The 20,761-nt window shown below is 36.8% G+C and overlaps 3 protein-coding genes across 3 annotated transcripts in view; 2 read left to right on the forward strand and 1 right to left on the reverse strand.

Moving 5' to 3' along the window:
* LOC107642510 (dirigent protein 19-like) lies at positions 7,820-8,616 on the forward strand. Its single transcript, XM_016345899.2, has one exon. It carries the CDS (start codon positions 7,860-7,862, stop codon positions 8,472-8,474), a length of 615 nt encoding a protein of 204 aa, XP_016201385.1. The 5' UTR covers positions 7,820-7,859; the 3' UTR covers positions 8,475-8,616.
* On the forward strand, positions 9,527-12,595 carry LOC107642511. The gene is made up of 3 exons (XM_016345900.2): positions 9,527-10,588; positions 10,688-10,890; positions 11,366-12,595. The coding sequence occupies exons 1-3, from the start codon at positions 10,475-10,477 to the stop codon at positions 11,598-11,600; spliced, it is 552 nt and encodes a 183-aa protein (XP_016201386.1). The 5' UTR covers positions 9,527-10,474; the 3' UTR covers positions 11,601-12,595.
* The window catches only part of LOC107642512 (phosphoinositide phosphatase SAC7), a 9,986-nt gene continuing 1,674 nt past the window's right edge, over positions 12,450-20,761 (reverse strand). Inside the window, exons 5-21 of the mRNA XM_016345901.2 lie at positions 20,587-20,683; positions 19,755-19,812; positions 19,543-19,599; positions 19,407-19,440; positions 19,100-19,180; positions 18,187-18,293; positions 16,600-16,686; positions 16,436-16,513; positions 16,143-16,213; positions 15,943-16,041; positions 15,569-15,668; positions 15,174-15,282; positions 14,985-15,057; positions 14,561-14,654; positions 14,031-14,123; positions 13,446-13,512; positions 12,450-12,998 (exon numbers count right to left, since the gene is read on the reverse strand). Of these exons, the coding sequence (XP_016201387.1) occupies positions 12,868-12,998; positions 13,446-13,512; positions 14,031-14,123; positions 14,561-14,654; positions 14,985-15,057; positions 15,174-15,282; positions 15,569-15,668; positions 15,943-16,041; positions 16,143-16,213; positions 16,436-16,513; positions 16,600-16,686; positions 18,187-18,293; positions 19,100-19,180; positions 19,407-19,440; positions 19,543-19,599; positions 19,755-19,812; positions 20,587-20,683 (1,436 nt within the window). The 3' untranslated portion in view covers positions 12,450-12,867. The remainder of the gene's footprint in view (positions 12,999-13,445; positions 13,513-14,030; positions 14,124-14,560; positions 14,655-14,984; positions 15,058-15,173; positions 15,283-15,568; positions 15,669-15,942; positions 16,042-16,142; positions 16,214-16,435; positions 16,514-16,599; positions 16,687-18,186; positions 18,294-19,099; positions 19,181-19,406; positions 19,441-19,542; positions 19,600-19,754; positions 19,813-20,586; positions 20,684-20,761) is intronic.

Consider the following 20,761-nt stretch of genomic DNA (forward strand, 5'->3'; position numbering starts at 1 on the left):
ATAAATTAATTTTTAAATATTTTTTAATTATATAAAGTATTTAAAATATTTTTGTTTTAATAAATAATAATATATATTATTTTTAAACTCATTTCAAGAATATACATTAATAATAAGGTTAAACATGCTGACACGTGATGATATTTAGGTGTGTTCAAGCGTGTCTAAAAAAATATTTTTTTATTAAAACATGATTAGATGCATTAGATACCATCAATGAGTGTTTGTGTTCCAAAATATATTCGACATATGGACACAGGAAAGTATCCGTATTTCATAGATTAAAGATAATGACTCTTGTAATCAACGGGCAAAATATATTTTATATATTTGGACAGGACACAAAATAGAAATTTATTTATTTTTTGCCCAGAAAAGAAGAAGAAGATATTCAGACCTGTTCTGTTTTTTTGTTTTTTTTGGCAAGAAGATATTATCATTTTTGGATAGAACCAATGAACTTTTACAAAGGAAAGAAAAGAAAAGGACGAAGCCGAAGATAAAAAAGGGAAATAAAATTCTGCTGGTTGCTTCTGGACTCAGACTGACCCCCTCATTAGTCCTGAATGGTAAGGCCCGCTTCATTTAAATGGGCCCATACATTCAAGCCCATATTGAACTGAGCCCATTACTCTCGATCCATTCAAGCCTGCTGGTTGCCTGGAAGCCATGAGATTGTGTATCATTGAATTGAATATTACATTGGATGCAAATGGTGTTTAATACTGTTTATTATATCTGCCATGGAAGTGTCCGAGTATGGTAAGGTACGATTTTATACTTATTTATTTATTTTGGAAAATATTGATTTTTGGCATAGATATGAACTTCTAACAAAATGTTACTCAAAGTGGTAAGGGGATTGATTATTTCATATGCTCTTGTTTCTGTGTAGAAGAATCAGTATATGAGTTCATCATAAGGTTTTATATTAGCCCTCTAATTGCTTTTAGAAATCTATTAGATTGTACATGATCCAAGTCATAAAGTGAACAACTCATCATAAAAATAATTTCTACTCATAAGGCTGGATTTTCAGTTCTATGTCATTCCTTAGGTACTATATTATTATGACTTATGAATTAGGAGTGCAGTATGTAATTGTATATGCATTCAGATTGATAACTTCAAGATTATAGCATTATCAACGAATATTATGCCCCCACAACACACACTATGATTCGGAAAAAAGAAATAAACAAGCACATGGGACTATCCGCTCTTAAAATAGAGAGAAATAATGTTTATATTATTTTTTTTATATATTTTTATTGTATATTTTTGTGGTATAAAAATTAAAAAGTAAAAATATTTTGTCTTCTATAGGTGAATATCTTATCTTATCTTATTTGGTTAAGATAAGAGAGAGATATTTGGGTTAGAGGTTTTGAAGGGCCGGTGTTTGGGCCTTTGTGTGGAAGCGGGTTATCCCCGGGTAACCGGGTATGCGGGATCCGTGGGTCGGATCCGTAACAGTTGCCCCCGCAGCGGGAGAGCGAGCGAGGTCGGTCTGCCGCTGAGACGTTTGTCATGGGCTCGATTTTCTCGGGTGCCCGTCTGGTTTCTTGGAGATGAGGTCGGTGCCTCGGTCTCCGTGTTTGTGGAGGATTCGTCTGACCGTTTAGGTCTGACGTGACTCTTCCGTATCGGTCGCGTCTGTTGCGTTCTTCGAGGCGTTACCTTTTTTCGAGGGGTATTTATTGCAGGTTGTGCTTTTTCTTTTTTGCCCTTGCTTTGTTTTGTTTTCCTAAGGGTATTTTCGTTTTTGTACTTCTTTCAAAAACCGTTTTGGTTTTCTTCCTTTAGTTCCCTCGTTTCGCTTTTACTTCTCTATTGCTTCTCTTTCTGGTTACAGCATTTCCCTTTCTCCATTTTGCTTTCTGTGGTTTCGGTTGGATTTCTTTTGCGGCGTCTTTCCTAGGGGTTGTCTTCCTTCGATTTATCAGGTTAGCATCTTTTTTGTTGCTTTTTGCTTTCTTCTGCTTTATTTTCTGCAGTATTTTGTTTTTGTTTTTGCTAAGTGTAGGCTGTTTTAGAGTAGTTTTGTGGTGTTTGTATGGTGGTTTAGATAGTTCTGTTGGTTTTCTAGGAAAGGGTTAGGGCGAGTGCCGAGTGCCAATTGGTGGTGTGCGGTGGCGGTATTTTTTGGTTTTTTACCCGCCGTCGTTTTCTGCCGTGAGGTTTGGCTGACGGTGGTGCTCGTCGATATTTTAGGTATGGCTCGCAAGGTTCGTCCCTCGGAGGGACGTCATCCCTTTTGGTTGATGTTGGAGGGTGATCGTCGGTTCCCCACTTACTGGAATTTTAAGGCGGGACCGTCGGTTTTTACTCGGGTTTCGAAAGAGTTCCTGTCCTCGGAGGAGCGGGATATTGCTCTCGTTCTGTGGCAGTTGTTTGGAGAGCGTCCTCTTAATCCCCGGGATGTAATGGGTGATCTGATTGCTTGTCGGTCATATGTTGGTGTGTGTCTGTTTTTTCTTTGGTTTTTTATGTTTTGTTTTCCCGTTTTTGTAACTTGGGAATTTTTGGTATTGTTTGCAGTTGAGATGGCTGGTGGCTTGACATCCTTGGCGCGTCTGAAGGCGGCGATGGCCCAGGAGGAGGGGTCGTCGTCCCCGGCTAAGAAGGCTGTGAAGTCTTCTGAGGAGGCCAGGTCAGAGATTCTTCGACTTGCCGAGGTTGAAATTTCGCTTCTTTCTCAGCTGGCAGAGGAACGGCAGCGGGCTTCTGATGTAGGGTCTCAGGCTGCCATGCTTCTCGCCGAATCGGAGGCTCTAAAGGCCGAGGTTGCTGCCTTGAGAAGGGAGAAGACGGAGTTACTAGCTGATGTGAAGGACGCAATTGCGGCTACCGAGGAAACGATGAGGGCTCAGGCTTCAGTGCTGGCTCCTGGTGTGGATATGTCCGTGATGGGGGCCTTCAAGACTGTTCGTGATGGCCAAATCGTTGACCTCTAGTAGTTTTTACTTTTATCTCTTTGGATTTTTGAACTGTGCTTTGGATATTTTCGGATGGCCGGGGGCCGTGTATTTTGATTTTGGAACACTTTTTGTTTTAATGGTACTTTATCGGCCGTTCGGGCCTTTTGTATGTTCCGTAGTTATATTGTTTTTGGGCCGTCCGGGCCTTCTTTATATTCCGTTTTAGGCTATTTTGTTCCCTCGGACCGTCGTTTGGTCGGGTTTTTTCATGGATATCCGCGTTTTTTGGGCCTGGGGTGATCAGTCTCCCAATTGTGGCCGCGTTTTCGTTCCGTTTTTGGGACATTTAGGAAAATATAAATAGCTGTTTTAATGGAATTTTTATTGATGGTTGGGCCTCGTTAAAACCCTCCGTTCCTTGGGATCTGGTGGTAGTGTTCCATCGAGGAGGTATTGCAGGATCGGGTAGGTCCAAGATTCCTGGTTCGAGATTGTCAGGTGAGCATTGTTTGTTGTTGTCACGGAAGGTGTCTTAACGACTTCCTGGATTAACGATTTGTTACCGTGTCCGGGTTTGGTATTGGCCAGCTTGGAGAGTAGATCTGCTCTGGCATTTCGTTCTCTAGGGACGTGCCGTATGGTGACGTGTTCGAACCCTTCTCTTAGTTCGTTTACCTTGGCGAGGTATTGTTGGAGTAGGGGGTCTCGTGTCTGGTAGTCTCCGTTAATTTGGGAACTGACTACTTGTGAATCGGTATTCACTTCTAGGACCTTTGCTCCGACTTCCTGGGCTAATCAAAGTCCTGCCAAGAGGGCCTCGTATTCTGCTTGGTTGTTTGATACCGGGAATTCGTATCGTACCGATTGTTCGATCGTGATTCCATTTTGATTTTCGAGTATGACTCCGGCGCCTCCGTAGGTGGAGTTTGATGAGCCGTCGACATGTAGTTTCCATGAATCGGGGGTGAGCTTTCCCGGGGTCATCTCGGCGATGAAGTCGGCCATAGCTTGTGCTTTGATTGCATTCCGGGGTTCGAATTTGATCTGGAATTGAGATAGTTCGATGGACCACGCTAGCATTCTTCCGGCTAGGTCGGGTTTCTGCAACACCTGTTTGACCGCTTGGTCGGTTCGAACCGTTACGGGATGAGCTTGGAAGTATTGTCGTAGGCGTCGGGAGGCTGTAAGGAGTGTGAAAGCTAGCTTTTCTAAGCGTGAGTAGCGGGCTTCCGCGTCCTGTAGGACTTTGCTTATGAAGTATATGGGTTTTTGTTCCTTTTTCTCGTTTTCACGGACGAGTGCTGCTGCGAGTGCCTCTTCCGTTATGGAGAGGTATAAGTAAAGTGTTTCCCCCGTCTGGGGTTTGGCGAGGATTGGTGGTTCCGCTAGGACCTTCTTGAAGTGTTGGAATGCTTCTTCACATTCTGTCTCCCACTTGAAGGGGGCTTCTTTTTTCATTAGTTTGAAGAAAGGGGTCGCTTTTTGGGCCGAAGCCCCGAGAAAGCGTGACAATGCCGTTAGTCGGCCGGTGAGCCTTTGGATGTCTTTAAGGTTTTTGGGGCTCGTCATCTCGAGGACGGCGCGGTATTTCTCTGGGTTTGCTTCAACTCCGCGTTGCGTAATCATGAAGCCGAGGAACTTCCCTGCCTCCATTCCGAAGGCACATTTTGCCGGGTTGAGTCGCATTTGGTGTTTTCGTAGGGTGTTCATTATGACTTTGAGGTCGCCGGTTAGTTGTTCGCCGGATTCGGTCTTGGCGAGCATGTCGTCTATGTAAACTTCTAATTTGTTACCGGATAAGTCTCGGAATATCTTGTTAACCAGTCTTTGGTAGGTTGCTCCAGCGTTTTTTAGGCCGAAGGGTATTACTGTGTAGCAGTACGTCCCGTCTGGGGTGACGAACGCTGTTTTCTCTTCGTCTGGTCGGTGCATCGGAATCTGGTTGTATCCGGAGTATGCGGTGGTATACTTCGGTAATTGGTGCTGTCAGGGGCGTGTAGTTTGAGAATTTGCCTATTCTCGGTGGTCGGCTGGTCGGCCTGGGGTGGTCCCGTTGATTCTCTTTGAGTGTTGGATTTTGGTGAGAAGCCGAGTTGCCGCGCTGGGCGTTGCCGTGCTGCCGTTTGTTGGCGGCAACGACCTGGCTGACTTCTTCGTCGTTGATGTAATCTTTGGCGACGTTCTGGATCTCATGCATGGTCCATACCGGTCTGGTGGTGAGGTGTTTGCGAAAATCTTCGTTCATTAGCCCATTGGTCAGGCAAAGGCTTGCGACGGAATCCGTGAGTCCGTCGACCGTTAGGCATTCGTCGTTGAAGCGGTCGAGGTATTTTCTTGTGGATTCTTCTTGTTTTTGCGTGATGGGGTGTTTGGCTTTGGTGATCCTAGTAGTGAACTGGGCCATGAACTTTCGTGTAATATCGTGGAAGCTGGCTATGGATCCGTTCGGGAGGGCGTTGAACCATTTGATCGCTGGCCCGGCGAGGGTTACTGGGAAGGCTCTGCATCGGACCGCGTCGGCCGCTCCTTCTAGGTTCATTCTGGCCTCGAAAGCCGTTAGGTGTTCTTGGGGATCCTTAGTTCCATCGTATTTCATATCGGTAGGTTTGTCGAAGTCTTTGGGGAGTTTTGCCCTCAAGATTCTTTCTGTGAAGGGTGTAGCTCCCATTATTATATGGTCGTTTCTCGTGCGTTTGGTGTTTCGGTCCCTCCGATCTTCGTCTGAGTAGTGTTGATAACTCAGATCTTGAGAAGCGCTGCGGTTATGTTTCTTGTTGTATCGCCGTTCTGGCGATTTCTCGTGTCTGTGATCGCGTGTTGAGCTGCGACCGTCTCTTCTGTCGTGTCGTCGGGTTGGCGACCTTCCGCGGCGAGATCTTGATCTGGAGGTTGCATGGCTTCCGTGCTCGTTGTTGTGTTTTCCTTTATCGGTTATCTTGCCTTCGAGTTCTTGGACTCGGAGGCAGAGATCCTGGATGATCTGCGCTGCTTTGTCGCTGGCTTTTTCAGGATGTCGTCGGTCCGTGATGTCGTGATCGTTTGCGTTTTGAATAGTGCTTGCTATTCTCGCTTGGTTCGTTACTTCACGGTGCTCGGGGGTTGGGTTAATTGGTTGAGAGTCATCTTGGCTTGAGGGGGTTTCCTCCAGGACGTCCCCCATTGGGTCCAGCTGGCGCAGGTTTCCCACAGACGGCGCCAATGTACGAGATAATGTACGAGATGTCTTTGGTACGGTTTGAAGGGTGGATCGGGAACCCGCGGACAGAGCTGGAGCCGGGTCGCTTGACTGGAGCAATGGGGGTGGTACCTGCAAAGACACTCCGACGCTCAAGTCAGAATGGATCTAAGAGGTAGAGAGTGTGAGGAATGAATGGATACCTGGGGGGACCTGGGTCCTCTTATTTATAGGTGAATATCTTATCTTATCTTATTTGGTTAAGATAAGAGAGAGATATTTGGGTTAGAGGTTTTGAAGGGCCGGTGTTTGGGCCTTTGTGTGGAAGCGGGTTATCCCCGGATAACCGGGTATGCGGGATCCGTGGGTCGGATCCGTAACAATATATATATTTTATTTTTACTATCAAAACATGCCCCCACACACGCCCCCACACACATATCATTCTTTTAAAATAGAAAAAAAAAAGGTGAATATCTATAAAGTATCAAAAATAGTCTGACACTCAAATCAATATATATTCAAAGAGTTATGCTATGTATACACCGAAATCAACTACCAAAGTCAGCCATCAGTATAAAATATATATGTGGAAATATAAATATACATTGAAAATAAATTAAACTACACATGTATTTATATATAAATATATTAGTGGCTGATTTTAGTGACTAATTTTAGTGTACAAATAATATTTTTCATATTGAAATAGCATTAAAAATTTAAGAAAGTGATTTAATTCACTCAAATGTAGATTAATCAAATTTGTTCTACTAAAGCTAAGTCTCCATAAAAGAAAATTCACCCATTAAGATTAGTCAGTACTATTGTGTGAACAATTAATTTACTCCAAATTCCTTTTTTTCCCCAGAATGCTTATCTAAATTCAAAATTCAACATGTTTATACTGGCATTTTTTTATATCATTATTAATTATAGAAAAAGAATGAATAACACATGAAATCACTAGGGATTATCATGTGTATAAACTTATACCAATTTTACACGATTAGTCCAAATGTGAGCTAATGTTCACACTTGACAAATAAGAATCAATTCTTCACAAATAAGCCTCTCTTTTAATATGTATATGTGGAATTTCTTCTTATTCTGTTGATAATGAAATTTAAAGTATGCAATTGAACATAGTGGGTGAAGTTTGACTTTCAATTTGTGTTCTAATTCACCAATCACCACTTAAACCAATTTCATTTGTGGCCGCTCCTTTTTGAAAAACTCATGTCACCTGCGTTCACTTTGTAAAGCTTTTAATATGGACATGAAATCATATACTCTTAATTGCACGCAAACTAAGGTCTATACATACCATATTACATCAATTTTTCAATATACCAAATTGGCAAACATGAAATATATTTGAATGGAATAGATCAAACAATAATTTCATTATATAAATAAGAGAACATTTTTCTACATGAAAATGAAGGAAAGTAATTAAGACTCCTTCAAAGTATATAGCTTCTAAAGTCACAATTCAACTACAGAGGTCTTTGGTATTTCACACAAAATTCCACAGTCAAATCCTGAGAAATCTAAGTAAACAATGAAAAAAACATTAGACTGAACATTGAACAATAACATTAAAAAATTATTAAGACTCTTACTTGGAGTCATTTTCATTGACCCAGCTGCCATCCACCCATGAAATCTCAACCACCTGTTCATATTTATGAGACTTAAACCAACCCAATTCATGCATATAATGAGAGAGATATATACATATAAATCAACCCTTTCTTGTGATGAATCAAACTCAAAACAAACCTAAAAAAAATATGGCTTTTTCTTTTCATCATAATTATGCTCTTGCAATTATTATTCTTATTTTGGCTATGATCCAATTTGAGTTCACCAATGGTTCTCACCACCACCATCATCATCACCATAAACATCTCAAGTCCCTTCACTTCTCTTTGTACCAACATGAAACCATAAACAAAACAGGTTACATCATAGTAAATGGTGTCCAAGGTGGTGCTAGTGTTACTCAAACCACAACACCTTTTGGTACCCTTTTTGTGTTCCATGACCCTTTGACTCTCACTGCAAACAGAACCTCCAAAGTTGTTGGAACTTCTGAAGGGACTTCAATCACTTCAAGCTTTGATGGGTTGCAAAGCATTTCCATTGCAAAGATAACTCTGAATCTTAAGAATCATAAAGGGTCTATTTCTATTCTTGGTGATGTGAACAACATCAAGCCTTCGGATCTTCCTGTAGTTGGAGGCACCCAAGATTTTATGTTTGTGAATGGTTATGTTACTTCTTCTCCGGTTGATTTGAAGGGTCTCACCGTTGTTTATAAGGTTGAGTTTCATTTGTATTGGCCTCCATATGCAACTACTCAAGCATCTTAATTAAGATTGTTTATGTTTTTGATTTGTTGTATCATATTGTTACTTTTGTTGGATTTCTTGCTAGGTCAATAACTTTATATCCTAAGGGGACAATGTAACTATGTTTTTTTTAGTATGTTAATTTCAACTTAAGAACATTTTTAATGAGGTGTGGTTACAAAGAGTTTGGATATGTATGATATATTTGATGATAAAGTCTATTTGATCATCAATTTAGTGTTAACAAATAACTAAATAGAAACATAAACTAATTTTAAGAAAAGGCTAACATGTTCTTTGCTTCATTTGTGGCAAAAATATTAAAACAACCTAAGACTTGTCTTCAAGATTGCTGAACAAATTTAAAAATTGAAGTGCCTAAATTCTAAAACTTGGTGTTTTGATCAGAGCTTAAATACCAAAACTATTAATCCTAAACAAGTATTTTTAGATGGGACTGAATTAGCTTTTCTATTTTTTTCCTTATCAAGTGCATGTTAAAAAATAACTCCTTAAATAAATTTGAATTGTTTGAGAGCTCATTCGTCCTTTTAAATAAGTGTTAAAAGTTTGAATTCACTAATAATAAACCTTTAAATAAAACTCAAATTTGTGACAGATTAATTTTTTAGTATGCGAGTTGGTAGACACTGCCAAAATATTTTTTTAAGTAGAGAGATCCATCCTATAATTGGACTGAAAAATGATATTTTGACTGAGCCCATTGGATAAATATTCCCACAAATTGGGCTTGGCGATCTTTATTCAGAGATTATTTTTGCTGTGAATTTATTTTTTCCATAAAATAGTACCAAATATTCTCAACAACAGCACCCATTTGGCATTTGCATATGTTTTACAAGCCTAGTCACCAAAAAGCATATCTTTTACGAGCCTTGTTTGTTGGTTGAATACTATTTTGATAAAGAAAGCTGCAATTTGAACATTTAAGAATCAACAAAGGCACCATCTCTCTGAACTCTGAACCATTTCTACGTTGGGAATTGGGTTTCAAACAAGGTCAAACAAACAAAACAATTAAACAAATCTTAGTCAATGGGGTTCTTTCTTACTATGTGGAGAATACGTTGATGCCTTTACATTTTTAACTCTCTCTCTCTCTCTCTCTCTCACACACACACACACACTCTCTTGCTCACATGCCTCCAATGGAATCAAATCAAAGTGACTTATGATTAAGAGAGTGAATCTTAAAGGAAACATCAAAGAAATAACCCTCAATATCAATAGAAAGAGAAATGTCAATTACCAAGGTGAAGAAAGGAAGAACCTAGTTTTTTAGTTTTAGAATTTTCATGGCAATGGCCCCACACAACTCAACAAAAGAGATAAGAAGCTTGTATCAGAAGCGGCATAAAGAGAACCCTCACCGCGTCAACAGCTACATCTCTTGCCTAAAAACGTGGCAACTAGCAACTAATAAAAATATATTCATACTTAATTGCTATAATATTATTATTAATAGTAGTTAGTACCAACTTAAATAAAACTTTAATTTATATGCTTTGTTCATATATATACATATTCTTATGTTAGCTAAGATAATTAATGAGTTACCTTTTATATTTACTATTTGGATAGCTGTTTCAAAAAATTGAGTGAAATTGACCATTTTAGCCAAATAGTTTTTTTTGTTATTGATTTTGGGAGATTGTCATGCATGTGTGTATTTCATGGTAATAAACAATTTTCATCAATAGTTAATTAGCTATAAATCAAGAATGGACAGTTATGTTAGATTTGTAGCTATACAAGTTTCAAGCTAGTTGCAATTAGGAATGGTATCTCCTTCATAAAAAAATGATAGACCTATTGGGAAGGAAGTCTCAACTACCACAAAAGAAGAAGAAACTCAAAGAAGAAGAAGAACATGGCCAACACCTTCAAGGAAATAACAACAGCAGCAAAGTCATCTTTCTATTTCTTGATTTTTAGCTTCCAATATATTCTCTCTTCTCAAGTCTCATCTTCAAATAAACATTCACTCACAAATCTCAATAATGGAAACTCCAAATAGGTGTAAATTTACAGTGATCTTCTCCATCATTATCTCCCTCACACTTGCCATAGTTTCATGCTTATTATGTATAGCCTCTGAGATTAAGAGGAACAAGGTAGTGTACTTAAAAGAGTTATTAGTTATTCTTATTGGGGAATTTTGATCTTTTAAGAAATGGGTTATGATGATGCATTTGTTTTGTCCTATTTTACAGAAGGAGGATCTTAGATTCAATGGTAAACAATGTTACTTACCATCAAGCCAAGCATTTGGATTGGGGATTGCAGCTTTGGTTTGTTTACTTTTGGCTCAGATCATTGGCAACTGTGTATTGTTCAAGAATTATTGTTCAGGAGGGAAAAGAAACTCACATTATAAGATACCACTCATTGCAATGCTTCTGCTTTTGATCTCTTGGTAGGTACCAATCTTTTTTGCAAATTTGTTAGTAGTTGTGACTTACTTCACATTAACACAAGTACATAACCAGATAAAGGAACAAACCAGATTTTGCTGAACTTTTATTAAATGCTCATAATTTACAATGTTAGAAATGACATATGGTTGCTCTAGAAGGAAGTTTCACTCTTGGAATCTAGTTCTATGAAATGGACACACCACCATCCGATCTAGTTGTCAAATCAAATTTTCTTTCTTTGTGAATTGTGATTTGGATCGGTTTTGACAATGAATACGGTGTACCATGTGTCTTGCCCTTTATTGGCCACATGTTGACAATAGTTGAATCATATAATTTTCTTCCGGAGGGAAAGCACATGAAAACCCCAGAAACATTTTTCATATAAGCAAATAATTGAGATTAGATTAGCCTTCTAAATACAATACATGACCAATCTTAGACTCAAAATTTGAATGATGTGATGGTTGGCAGGCTTAGCTTTGGGATTGCAATGATCTTATTGATAACTGCCACAAGCATGAGTAAGAGGCAGCCTTATAGGATAGGTTGGTTGAATGGTGAATGCTACCTAGTCAAAAGGGGTGTTTATGCTGGCTCAACCATATTGATCCTAGTAACCGTAGGTTCGGTAATTGGTTCGGTTTTGTTAACAATAAAGGCCAATCAAACAGAACAAGATCGCAAAATACATGCACAAACAGGGTGAGGAAGAATTGATCATCCAATTATTATACTTAGAAAGATGCCTTACAAGTTGCTGAGGTAAAAATCCAAGTTCACATTCCAAAGACATGCTTCCAAAGGAATACTAATATTATAATAATAGTTGTTATTCATTAAAAAGGGTTGCCACATCCAATTAAGATGAGTTAACATGCTTGTACAATGTCCTAAGGAATAACTTTATTTTTCTTCTTACTACACTAAAGAGAAACTTAATATGTACACATTCTCTTTGAGGTGGCCATTGCCTCGTGTAGGAACCCATTTAGGATACCATCTGCATAGATAGATAATTGGTTTGTATATCTTTTGTATTTATATTCACCTGCTTAGTTGCATTCATTATTGTTTTGTTTAATATAATTGTACTTTACAAATAACCAGAGATGAAAGGATGATATTTATTATCACAAAAAGGAATTGATTCCCGTAACCAGTCAGATGCCTAGTCCCTCCAAAGATGCATAAAGTGCTGCAGCTAAATTTAAGTATAAAAATACGCATACAAACACACATGGTATAATAATAGTAACTGAGTATTGTCATATGAATTGCAAGTACAAATATGCACAAGCCGAGTTCAATATTTTGTAAATGATTAAATTAAATGAATGTGACCAGTGCAATAAACTATTATCATCATTATTCGATATTTGAAAAAGTGATTAAATATAAGTTCATAATGAGATGAAGCTCAAATAAAAACACTTTAACGAAGTCTTTTTAAAAGAAATTATCCAAAGGCATTCTAATTCTTGCCGGAAATAGTGATAGTAAGTACACAGCTAATACTATCCTTATAAATATTAAAAATAGAAATAACAACTAGTGACTATTATATGTATCTCGATTTGCATGAAGCATACAATATATGATCAAATTTGATGAGTTCCAAGAACCTCAACAATCTTCCATCTCAAACATGGCACAAATAGAGCCAAATATACAAGGTGGGGAGGATCTGCAATTCAGCATAAACATTGACAAAACAACCACCCCAACCCCTCCAATGGGACGTGGACAGGATCACAGGACCATGATATAAATAAATTTCTGGAAGCTATAATGAGGAATACAGAATTAGTAAGAAAGAATAAATAATAGCAAGCAGGGAACCTTGATTTAAGGATCGAATCTGTTAAAGTGATCTGGAAGTGTAACTAAGGCTATGCCAATGAGTCCTGTGTTGCAGAAGCTGCACACTGCACATAAATGAATGTAATTGCTCAACGTGATCCGCATAAATATTTTTAACTCCTGGGCTTGTGTAGGCGAGGCCTGTTGCAGAAAACACGACCATTTGCCCTCACAAATGCTGCTATCCCGATGCTAATGCCAGCCCACATTAGTGATAAGAAGAAGTGACGATAATCATATCGACCTGTTTGAAAACAGATAAAAGATCATCACTTAAAAGCTATAGATTTCACACCATGTGGCATGTGTAACACTGCCACGCTCTTGTAGATAATGGCCTAAACCTGAGCTAGCAAGTCTAAGTATGTATCCAGTTAACTAGGACTATAGGCAACTTCCTCAGATGCATCAAACATTGTAATAGCCTAATACTATTTTAAGAAATTCTCATAAATTTTGAAGTCAATTTTTGCTTTCAATATCCATAAACCTTGGGCAAGCCATTTTTTTGCAGCAGAGGATTACCATACAAGACACGCAACCACTTTAAGTTACTTTTGAAGCTCGCTGATCTTGGTGATATACCATAACTAAATTGAGACATAATCAACCTAGAGAATTTAATTAGTCTAAAGGCTACTTCCCTTCTCGCGTAAGAACAATTAAACTGAACATACAAAAGTTGACTCACCTTGATTCAATGACATGGTTGCAAAAAAGAATCCAGTTAAAACCAGACCCAAAGCTAGAGGAAGTGACTGCAAAGTTTAATGTAACTCAAATCAATATTAGTTTGAATTAAATGTATATAATATTCTTAAAGCATTTCAGCAGCTATATTGATCAACTACAGCATACTAGCTAAATGTGGAGTGCAAGACAATCTTATTTAATCTTCAACAAAGAGGCAGTGCTTAATGCACAGTCTGAGAACCTAATCATTAAAACAATTTCCTTGACTGAATGATAAGGTTACTCATTTTAATAGCAAAGGCAATTTTTCAACCAAATAAAAGTTGAATCATTTTTCGCTGTCGTATTATGGGCTTGTGGCCCATTACAATCTCTCACTTTTCTGTTGGGTTCAAACCCACATTTTATAAACCATATAAAGTATCTCTTGCAAAACAAAGAAACAAAAAACAAATAAATAAATTATTTTTTGTGTCCTAATGAGATAGATGTCAATTAACAATCAGAATAAATTTAACCTTTTCAAACCAAAATAGTTGTTCAAATTTAACCACGAAAACACTTCCATCTAAACTTTACTCACAGCTATAGATTCAAGGCCTTGTTTCTTGGAAGAGGGAGTTGCATCTCTACTGACAGAAACTATATAATGTCCTTGCAGGAGATCAATTGCGTCCTTCACATAATTAAGAAAATCATAAACAGTATAAAACCAACAAATAAAAAGCTAAAAATGTTCAAATCAACAGCTTAAGATATATTAAGACACAGAAAACTTAAGAAAATTATTTACTAAACTACTCATGATCTGTTCAGCTGGGGTAACTGATAAGTGACATTGAATATAATTTCTTCAGAATATGTACACAGGAAGACATGTACAGAAAAAGCCAGTATCTAATGCATAATAAATACTGCAAGAAGCAGCATACATTCAATAAAACTGTATTAGGTTGGAGAAGGGAAAAACAAAATACATAGAAGACTAGGCCAAGTCAATAACAAGTAAAGACCATAGTTTTGAAAACCAGACCAATCTTGGTTATAACAGCCAAGTAAACACCAAACAAATGCTACAGCAAAGCTAGAGTATATAATGAGAGGATCACAAACCTGCCTAGTTCCATCACTAAAATTATTCAAATAATAGCGTTGAAGAGCATTCCAGCCATCTTTTAGTATCCCTTGAAATGTTCGATGTCCAAATCTGAATCCCATCACAAAATTAAAAAGTGATAGTGCAAAGGTTATATATAATTCATAACCAGCATCTTTGAAACTTTAGAGATGTTGAATCTTATCATAAAATCCCGCCACCTTAAAGTATAAAACAATGGCATACTTGCATTATATACTTTCATGTTATTGACAAGCTTTGCCATTACACAATATATGATGTTTAACTTGCTCTGAGAATTCAATGCTGATTGCAATTACAACTTAGAAACATTTTGTGCATGCATAGTTTACTGATCTTATTCATATCTGAGGAACAATGAAAGCTTTTGACTTTTCAGAAATTCATGGGAAAAAGTACCTTACAAAGTCTCCTTTCAGAGCAGGAGTTCCTGTGTACTGTGTACTTATATCATCTCCATGATTTGCCCACACTGATCCAAGAGAAACCATTAGAGATAGGAACTAAATCCTTTGGAGCAACTATTGATCCTATACACACATACACACACATTTTAAAGCACATAATTTGGAATCAAGAACCACTTACAGATCTTAAATTTTTCATCCAGATTTTTATGTGAACTAATGGTTTCTTCGGCACCAAAGACACCAAGCCTTCTAAGCTGGTATTCCAACATTTTTCGGCCTATCATGCTCTGCATAAATTTTTTAACATAGTTAAGCAGAAAAATGATGCCACATAGAGGGGCGCACACATAGCTAATGTACAAACAATTATGGGGATCAAAGTCACAGTTTTATATACTTGTACATACACATACATATACATGTGTACAATAAGGAGCTCTTTTCTTCTTCCCCATGCAATAAATCCAGAATAGATAATAACAGAAGGATGACATGTTCTTATAGACAGGGAAAGAAATATTTTCTCCTCATCAGGTAATGCACAAAACATTTTACATAATAGAAGTAACCAACCTGAGTTACATTTGTACGGTCCAGACAGTCAATACAATTGGTCCTAACAATCCCACGTTGTTCCTTCATTTTCTCTCCCTTTTCATTCAGTAGAAGATATCTACAGTTCCAAAACAGAATTGAAACACACAAAAGATTATTTAAAATGCTTCAATTAGATATGAGTACAGCATCATATTATATTATAAAACAAAATAATATGGTTAAGACCCTTTTCCAGGAAAAATAGCTGAAAACTATGCTAGAAATTAGTAGCTCATAGGTAGTTTCCTGCATGGATGAAACCAAGCAGTAGAAGTGTGAATTCAAATATTAACTAAATTTTGAACGGATTGCATTTAGTAGCTTAACTACTTAATGCAATAAATACATACCCATTTGTGTCAATAAAATCCGAAATTTGATCATAAAGGATTGAGAGACGCTCAAAATGAATGTGCCCACATACTTGATGAAAATCAAAGTGCACATATCTACAAAAAGAAAATAAAAAGGTATGCATAGATATCAAATAAAAAGAAATCAAATGCATGTATGTACATCAACTTAAAGGTTAATCGAAAGAGACTTCTACCTTACATCATCACTAGCCACTTGCTGCACTGTACTGCCAAATTTTTCACACAGCCGACCTTCTCCACCATGCTGATAAGATACAAAACAGAAAGAAAGGAAATCAAACAGAAGCTCACTCATGCGTAACATTTACATGCACATCATTTTATCATAGGTCCACCTATATAGTACGTATTCTCTCTAATAGTTGTTTACGAAACTACTATGTGAATATATTAAAAAATTGTCAAGTATAAGTATCAACCATCAGATAAGACCTGTCAGTTCAATAATCAGTGACAGAATATTCACCTTATTAACAAGATCAACAGCCAGCACTGCCCCATATTTCTTTCTTAAATCTAAGAAATGTCTTTCCAGAACTCGAGGCTGCATCACAAGCAATGAAAATAGCAGTGAAATACATAGAACATTAGGTGTTAGCCAAAGAAATACAACAATCAACAACCACTTACAGCTTCGTCATGTTTCATTAACTCAAACTTTGGTTTATAAGTTAGGTCAACAATTTGCTCCCACAGCAATGGAATTGAACCACGAACCTGCAGAAGCTCAACCGAGGTAGCTAATAAGATATATAACAAGAAACATGTTTAACTGAGAAAATCTTGGGAGCACAAAGACTGTTCACAATCATCCACAAAAGTAAAAGCAAGAATCATAGTCAATTTTGTCACACAGACGTGCTTTTTTATCATATATGGACATGAACCACCCATTTTCACTATAACCTAAGAGAGTTGGAATAATTACCACAAATTTGTATTTTAAAATATGATTATGTGGATCCTACTAGAAGCAAATCTCATCAGAGGATTCTTAGAATTAAAGGTTACGGTGTAATTTGGATTCCTACCCATCTTAAAGCTACATTGCATGTGGTGATACATAGGTCTAGCAGTGTATTGTAATGTCTTCCATTTTGGTAATTTTCCAAACTTAAACACTATACATTGAGTCAAAGTGAATAAGGAATAGTAGAGCAAAGAAGTGGAGACTGGAGATAGGAAAGAAAAAGATAGATGGAATGCCTTAATTGGATGCCAGTATTGATGTCTATTTATATAAGATAATAAATATAATTGTTACAAAATAATATGAAAACCAATTCAAAAAGATCATGTAGGATTTATTTTGATTCGATGATACAATTAGGATATTATAAGATATTTCCACGGTTTCTAATAAAATGTAAGAAATTAAAATAATATAGGATGATACACATTACGGATATAGAGAGAGCACAAAGCCAAAGCATTGACTCCCCTTAGAGAAATTCAAGAGACAGAAAAGCAGAGTCACAACCAAAATTGGCTTGTGTCATTATTTGAAGAAAACTGCTCCAACTATGACTGGCAATGAAAAAAGAGGTTTGTTTTTCTGTGACACTGATTTTACCTTGCCATCATCATTGCACTTCCCTTTTATGGGATACTTGTTGATTGTAAGGTAAAAACAGTGGACATGTTCTACATTCCAGTTTTTACTAGTTAATTACAATTTTTTACTTGCCAAACCAATTACTACTCAGCATACGTATTTTACTCCCCATTTTAAATAGTCTTTCCAATCTTGTTTCTTCTAATTACACTCACTATAGTATGATCACCAAGCAAAGCCTAAAGATATTATTATACAATTGAAAGGGAATAAGTGCATGATTAACAATTTTTCTAGTAGTTTTTTTTTTCCAGAAGGACAAGAAGCTGGCTTCTCTAAGGTTCGGCACCACTAATTTTAAAGGACCACAAGTTGTACATAATGATTCAGACAGGCAACGTATAATTTCTGAACTATCTTTGATGTAAAAAAGTTAAATTTTCATTGTCAACTCATTAAGGAACTATTTTAATTAACTATCCGATGTTTATTAATTAAGCTTCCGTTTACTAGCTGAAAACCCTAAACCACAAATACTAATGTTCAACATTGTGAAAACAACAACTATCCCCAGCAATAAGACCACTACTAATTGTTAGAACTATCCCATCTCACCGGGCAAGCACACCATAGAAAAGTTTCATGATCATAGAAAGATATACCTGAACAAATGATGCAGTATACCCATTGAGCTGCATAATTTGCTCTGTTTCCACAAAATTCGCGGCATAGCCATCAGCATCAGCTCCTCTTCTCCATAATCGAGTTCCTTTCAGAAAAGGAAATTGCACGTGGAACATTAGCAAATCAACCAATAAAAGATGATGGATTATGCCTTCTTCAAGCAGCCAGAAATGACAACCATATTTTCTCATAAAAACTACTCAAATTGTAGACTTTTAAGTCTCACATAAAATCAATGTGCTGGGATTAAAACGAACGGAATTAATTGCACATGATGTAACCCAAGTTATGTCACAATAAATGCTGCTTACACCATACATATTTATAGATACTGCAGCCAGTTAGACCTAGAATGAATCCTTTTTGTTTCTCCTACTCAATAATTGCATTTAATATTTATCAACTCTATACTGCTCCTAACAGTTCGAGACTGGGTTAAATTTTGTAATACCTCAAGTTAATATACTTCTTATAGTAGGGCATTTTTCCACCACATCTATCTCTGGTCGCACAAGCATTTTTCATTACCATGGATATTGTCTTCATACTCAAGTACCCTAGCCTAAACCATTAGTAATTTCATCAATTATTTTTCTTCTTATAATGCCAAGTATTAAATATTCAGTACAACTTCAATCATCAGCATATCCTAAATCCTAATACATAAAGCAGTTAAAAAATTCTAGCAATCTTCCATCATTGCTTTCGTTATCACCACCTAATTAACCACTCCATTAATTTGATATCCTAATAGAGACTGATTCATTAAGCAAGAAAGATCACATCTACTTGCTATATTTATGATACACATGCACAGTCAAGTTGGAAATGAATAGAACTATTTTTGGCGGATTTGGATAAAAGAAACTATATTCTTAAGCCTCAAAATACCATTTCTTCTTGTGCATCTCCTAGCAATTAAAGTGACATCAATAGTCTCTTTCCCAATGGCTGCTTGAAAGTAATGAAAACCTAATTACTTATTAAGGTCAACCCTGAAAGATGGTTGAGTGAAATACAAACAGTTGAAATAGTTAAATGAACAAACAAAATATTGTTGTCAAAACAATGAAAGATGGTTGAGTGACATACAAACAGTTGAAATAGTTAAATGAACAAACAAAAATATATTTTTGTTAGATAACAATAACAACAAACAAAATAATGATACAACATGGGGGCAATCAAATAAGGATACTGCCTTGGACTACTGGGAGTAAGTATGGGTCTAACTGCAAGAACAGGACCATACACTTATTAGTTAGTAATATAACAATAATAAGTACAGAATAAACATGGAAAAAATTGAACGGAAAAAATTTCCACAGATCCACCTTATTATCAATGAGCACTTCCAACATATAATTGTTCCAAAGAAAACGAGGTTCTGCCTGCAGTCAAGAATTTGGTAACATAAGCATTTTAGCAGGATAAAATAAAAAGACAGCAGAAAGAGTCACTTTAAGCAGGAAATCTTTGCCTAGACATAGAAAATCACTCAGTGCTCCTAATTAGCAGAGTAGTTGGCCAGAATGAAATAAATTACCTGTCTCCAAAGAGGAAGCAATTTAGACTCATCACCTAGGGCATTTAAACGCTGTGCACTGCAGAACATTGATATGATATCAGTAAATGCAATTTCATATTTAATTTTGACACTCAATAGAAGTTAAAAAACAGGTTATTTCAATTGATCACTTTAAGTTTTCTAAAATATGTGACTCAGAATATTAATATAACAAATAAGAATTTCACATATGACATCAAAATGTGTCAGTCTTCAAGTACTTTTGTAACCTAACTTGCCAGTGGCTCTTTACTAGAAAAGGGCGTGTATCTTTTACTTATCCTAGAGCTCAGCTAGCAGATGTTGCTTGCTTATGTAGTCAAGCACCTATTCTAAAATCCTAGTTGTAAAACTAGACAGACTTGCATGCTGAAACTAATTTGGCAGAAGCAAGTCAAGCAACTCCTCTTAATTATTACATTTGTTTTGCACTTTCTTTTCATTTCCAGTTAGAAAATGCACTCAATTTTCTAACTTACAAGTAATCAGTCACCTTTTGTCACTAAAACATCTCTTTGTTTGAAATTTGAAAAATGTCAAGTGTCAATTCTGATGCAAGTCTAACATAAATGAGACACTAAAAGTAGCATATACAAAATTAAATTGGCAAAATAGAATAGAGAGGGAAAATGCATTTTCTCTATAGGTTTACAGGATGCATGGATGAAGCAAGTAATCAACAGAGAATGCTACTTCCTTCTTTGTGGATATTAATACAAGTACTTGTCTCAAGTTTTAGAATGAATACAACCAATATCATATTTCTGTAACAAATTTGTACACAGGGCTGATGAATATTTAAGTAATTCACCTCAGAGTTAAGTTAGTTTCGTATGAGAAGAACAGACCATGGGTTCTCTCAGCAACATTTAGCAGCCCTAGAAATTCCATTTCTGTCTTCTGTTGTCAAATAAGGTATAAAAATTATGAGTTGCAAATTGGTTGGACATAGAACTAAATAAGAAACAAGTGGAGTTGTAGCAAGC

The sequence above is a fragment of the Arachis ipaensis genome, chromosome B05 (assembly GCF_000816755.2).
Source record: "Arachis ipaensis cultivar K30076 chromosome B05, Araip1.1, whole genome shotgun sequence".
NCBI classification, from domain to species: domain Eukaryota; kingdom Viridiplantae; phylum Streptophyta; class Magnoliopsida; order Fabales; family Fabaceae; genus Arachis; species Arachis ipaensis.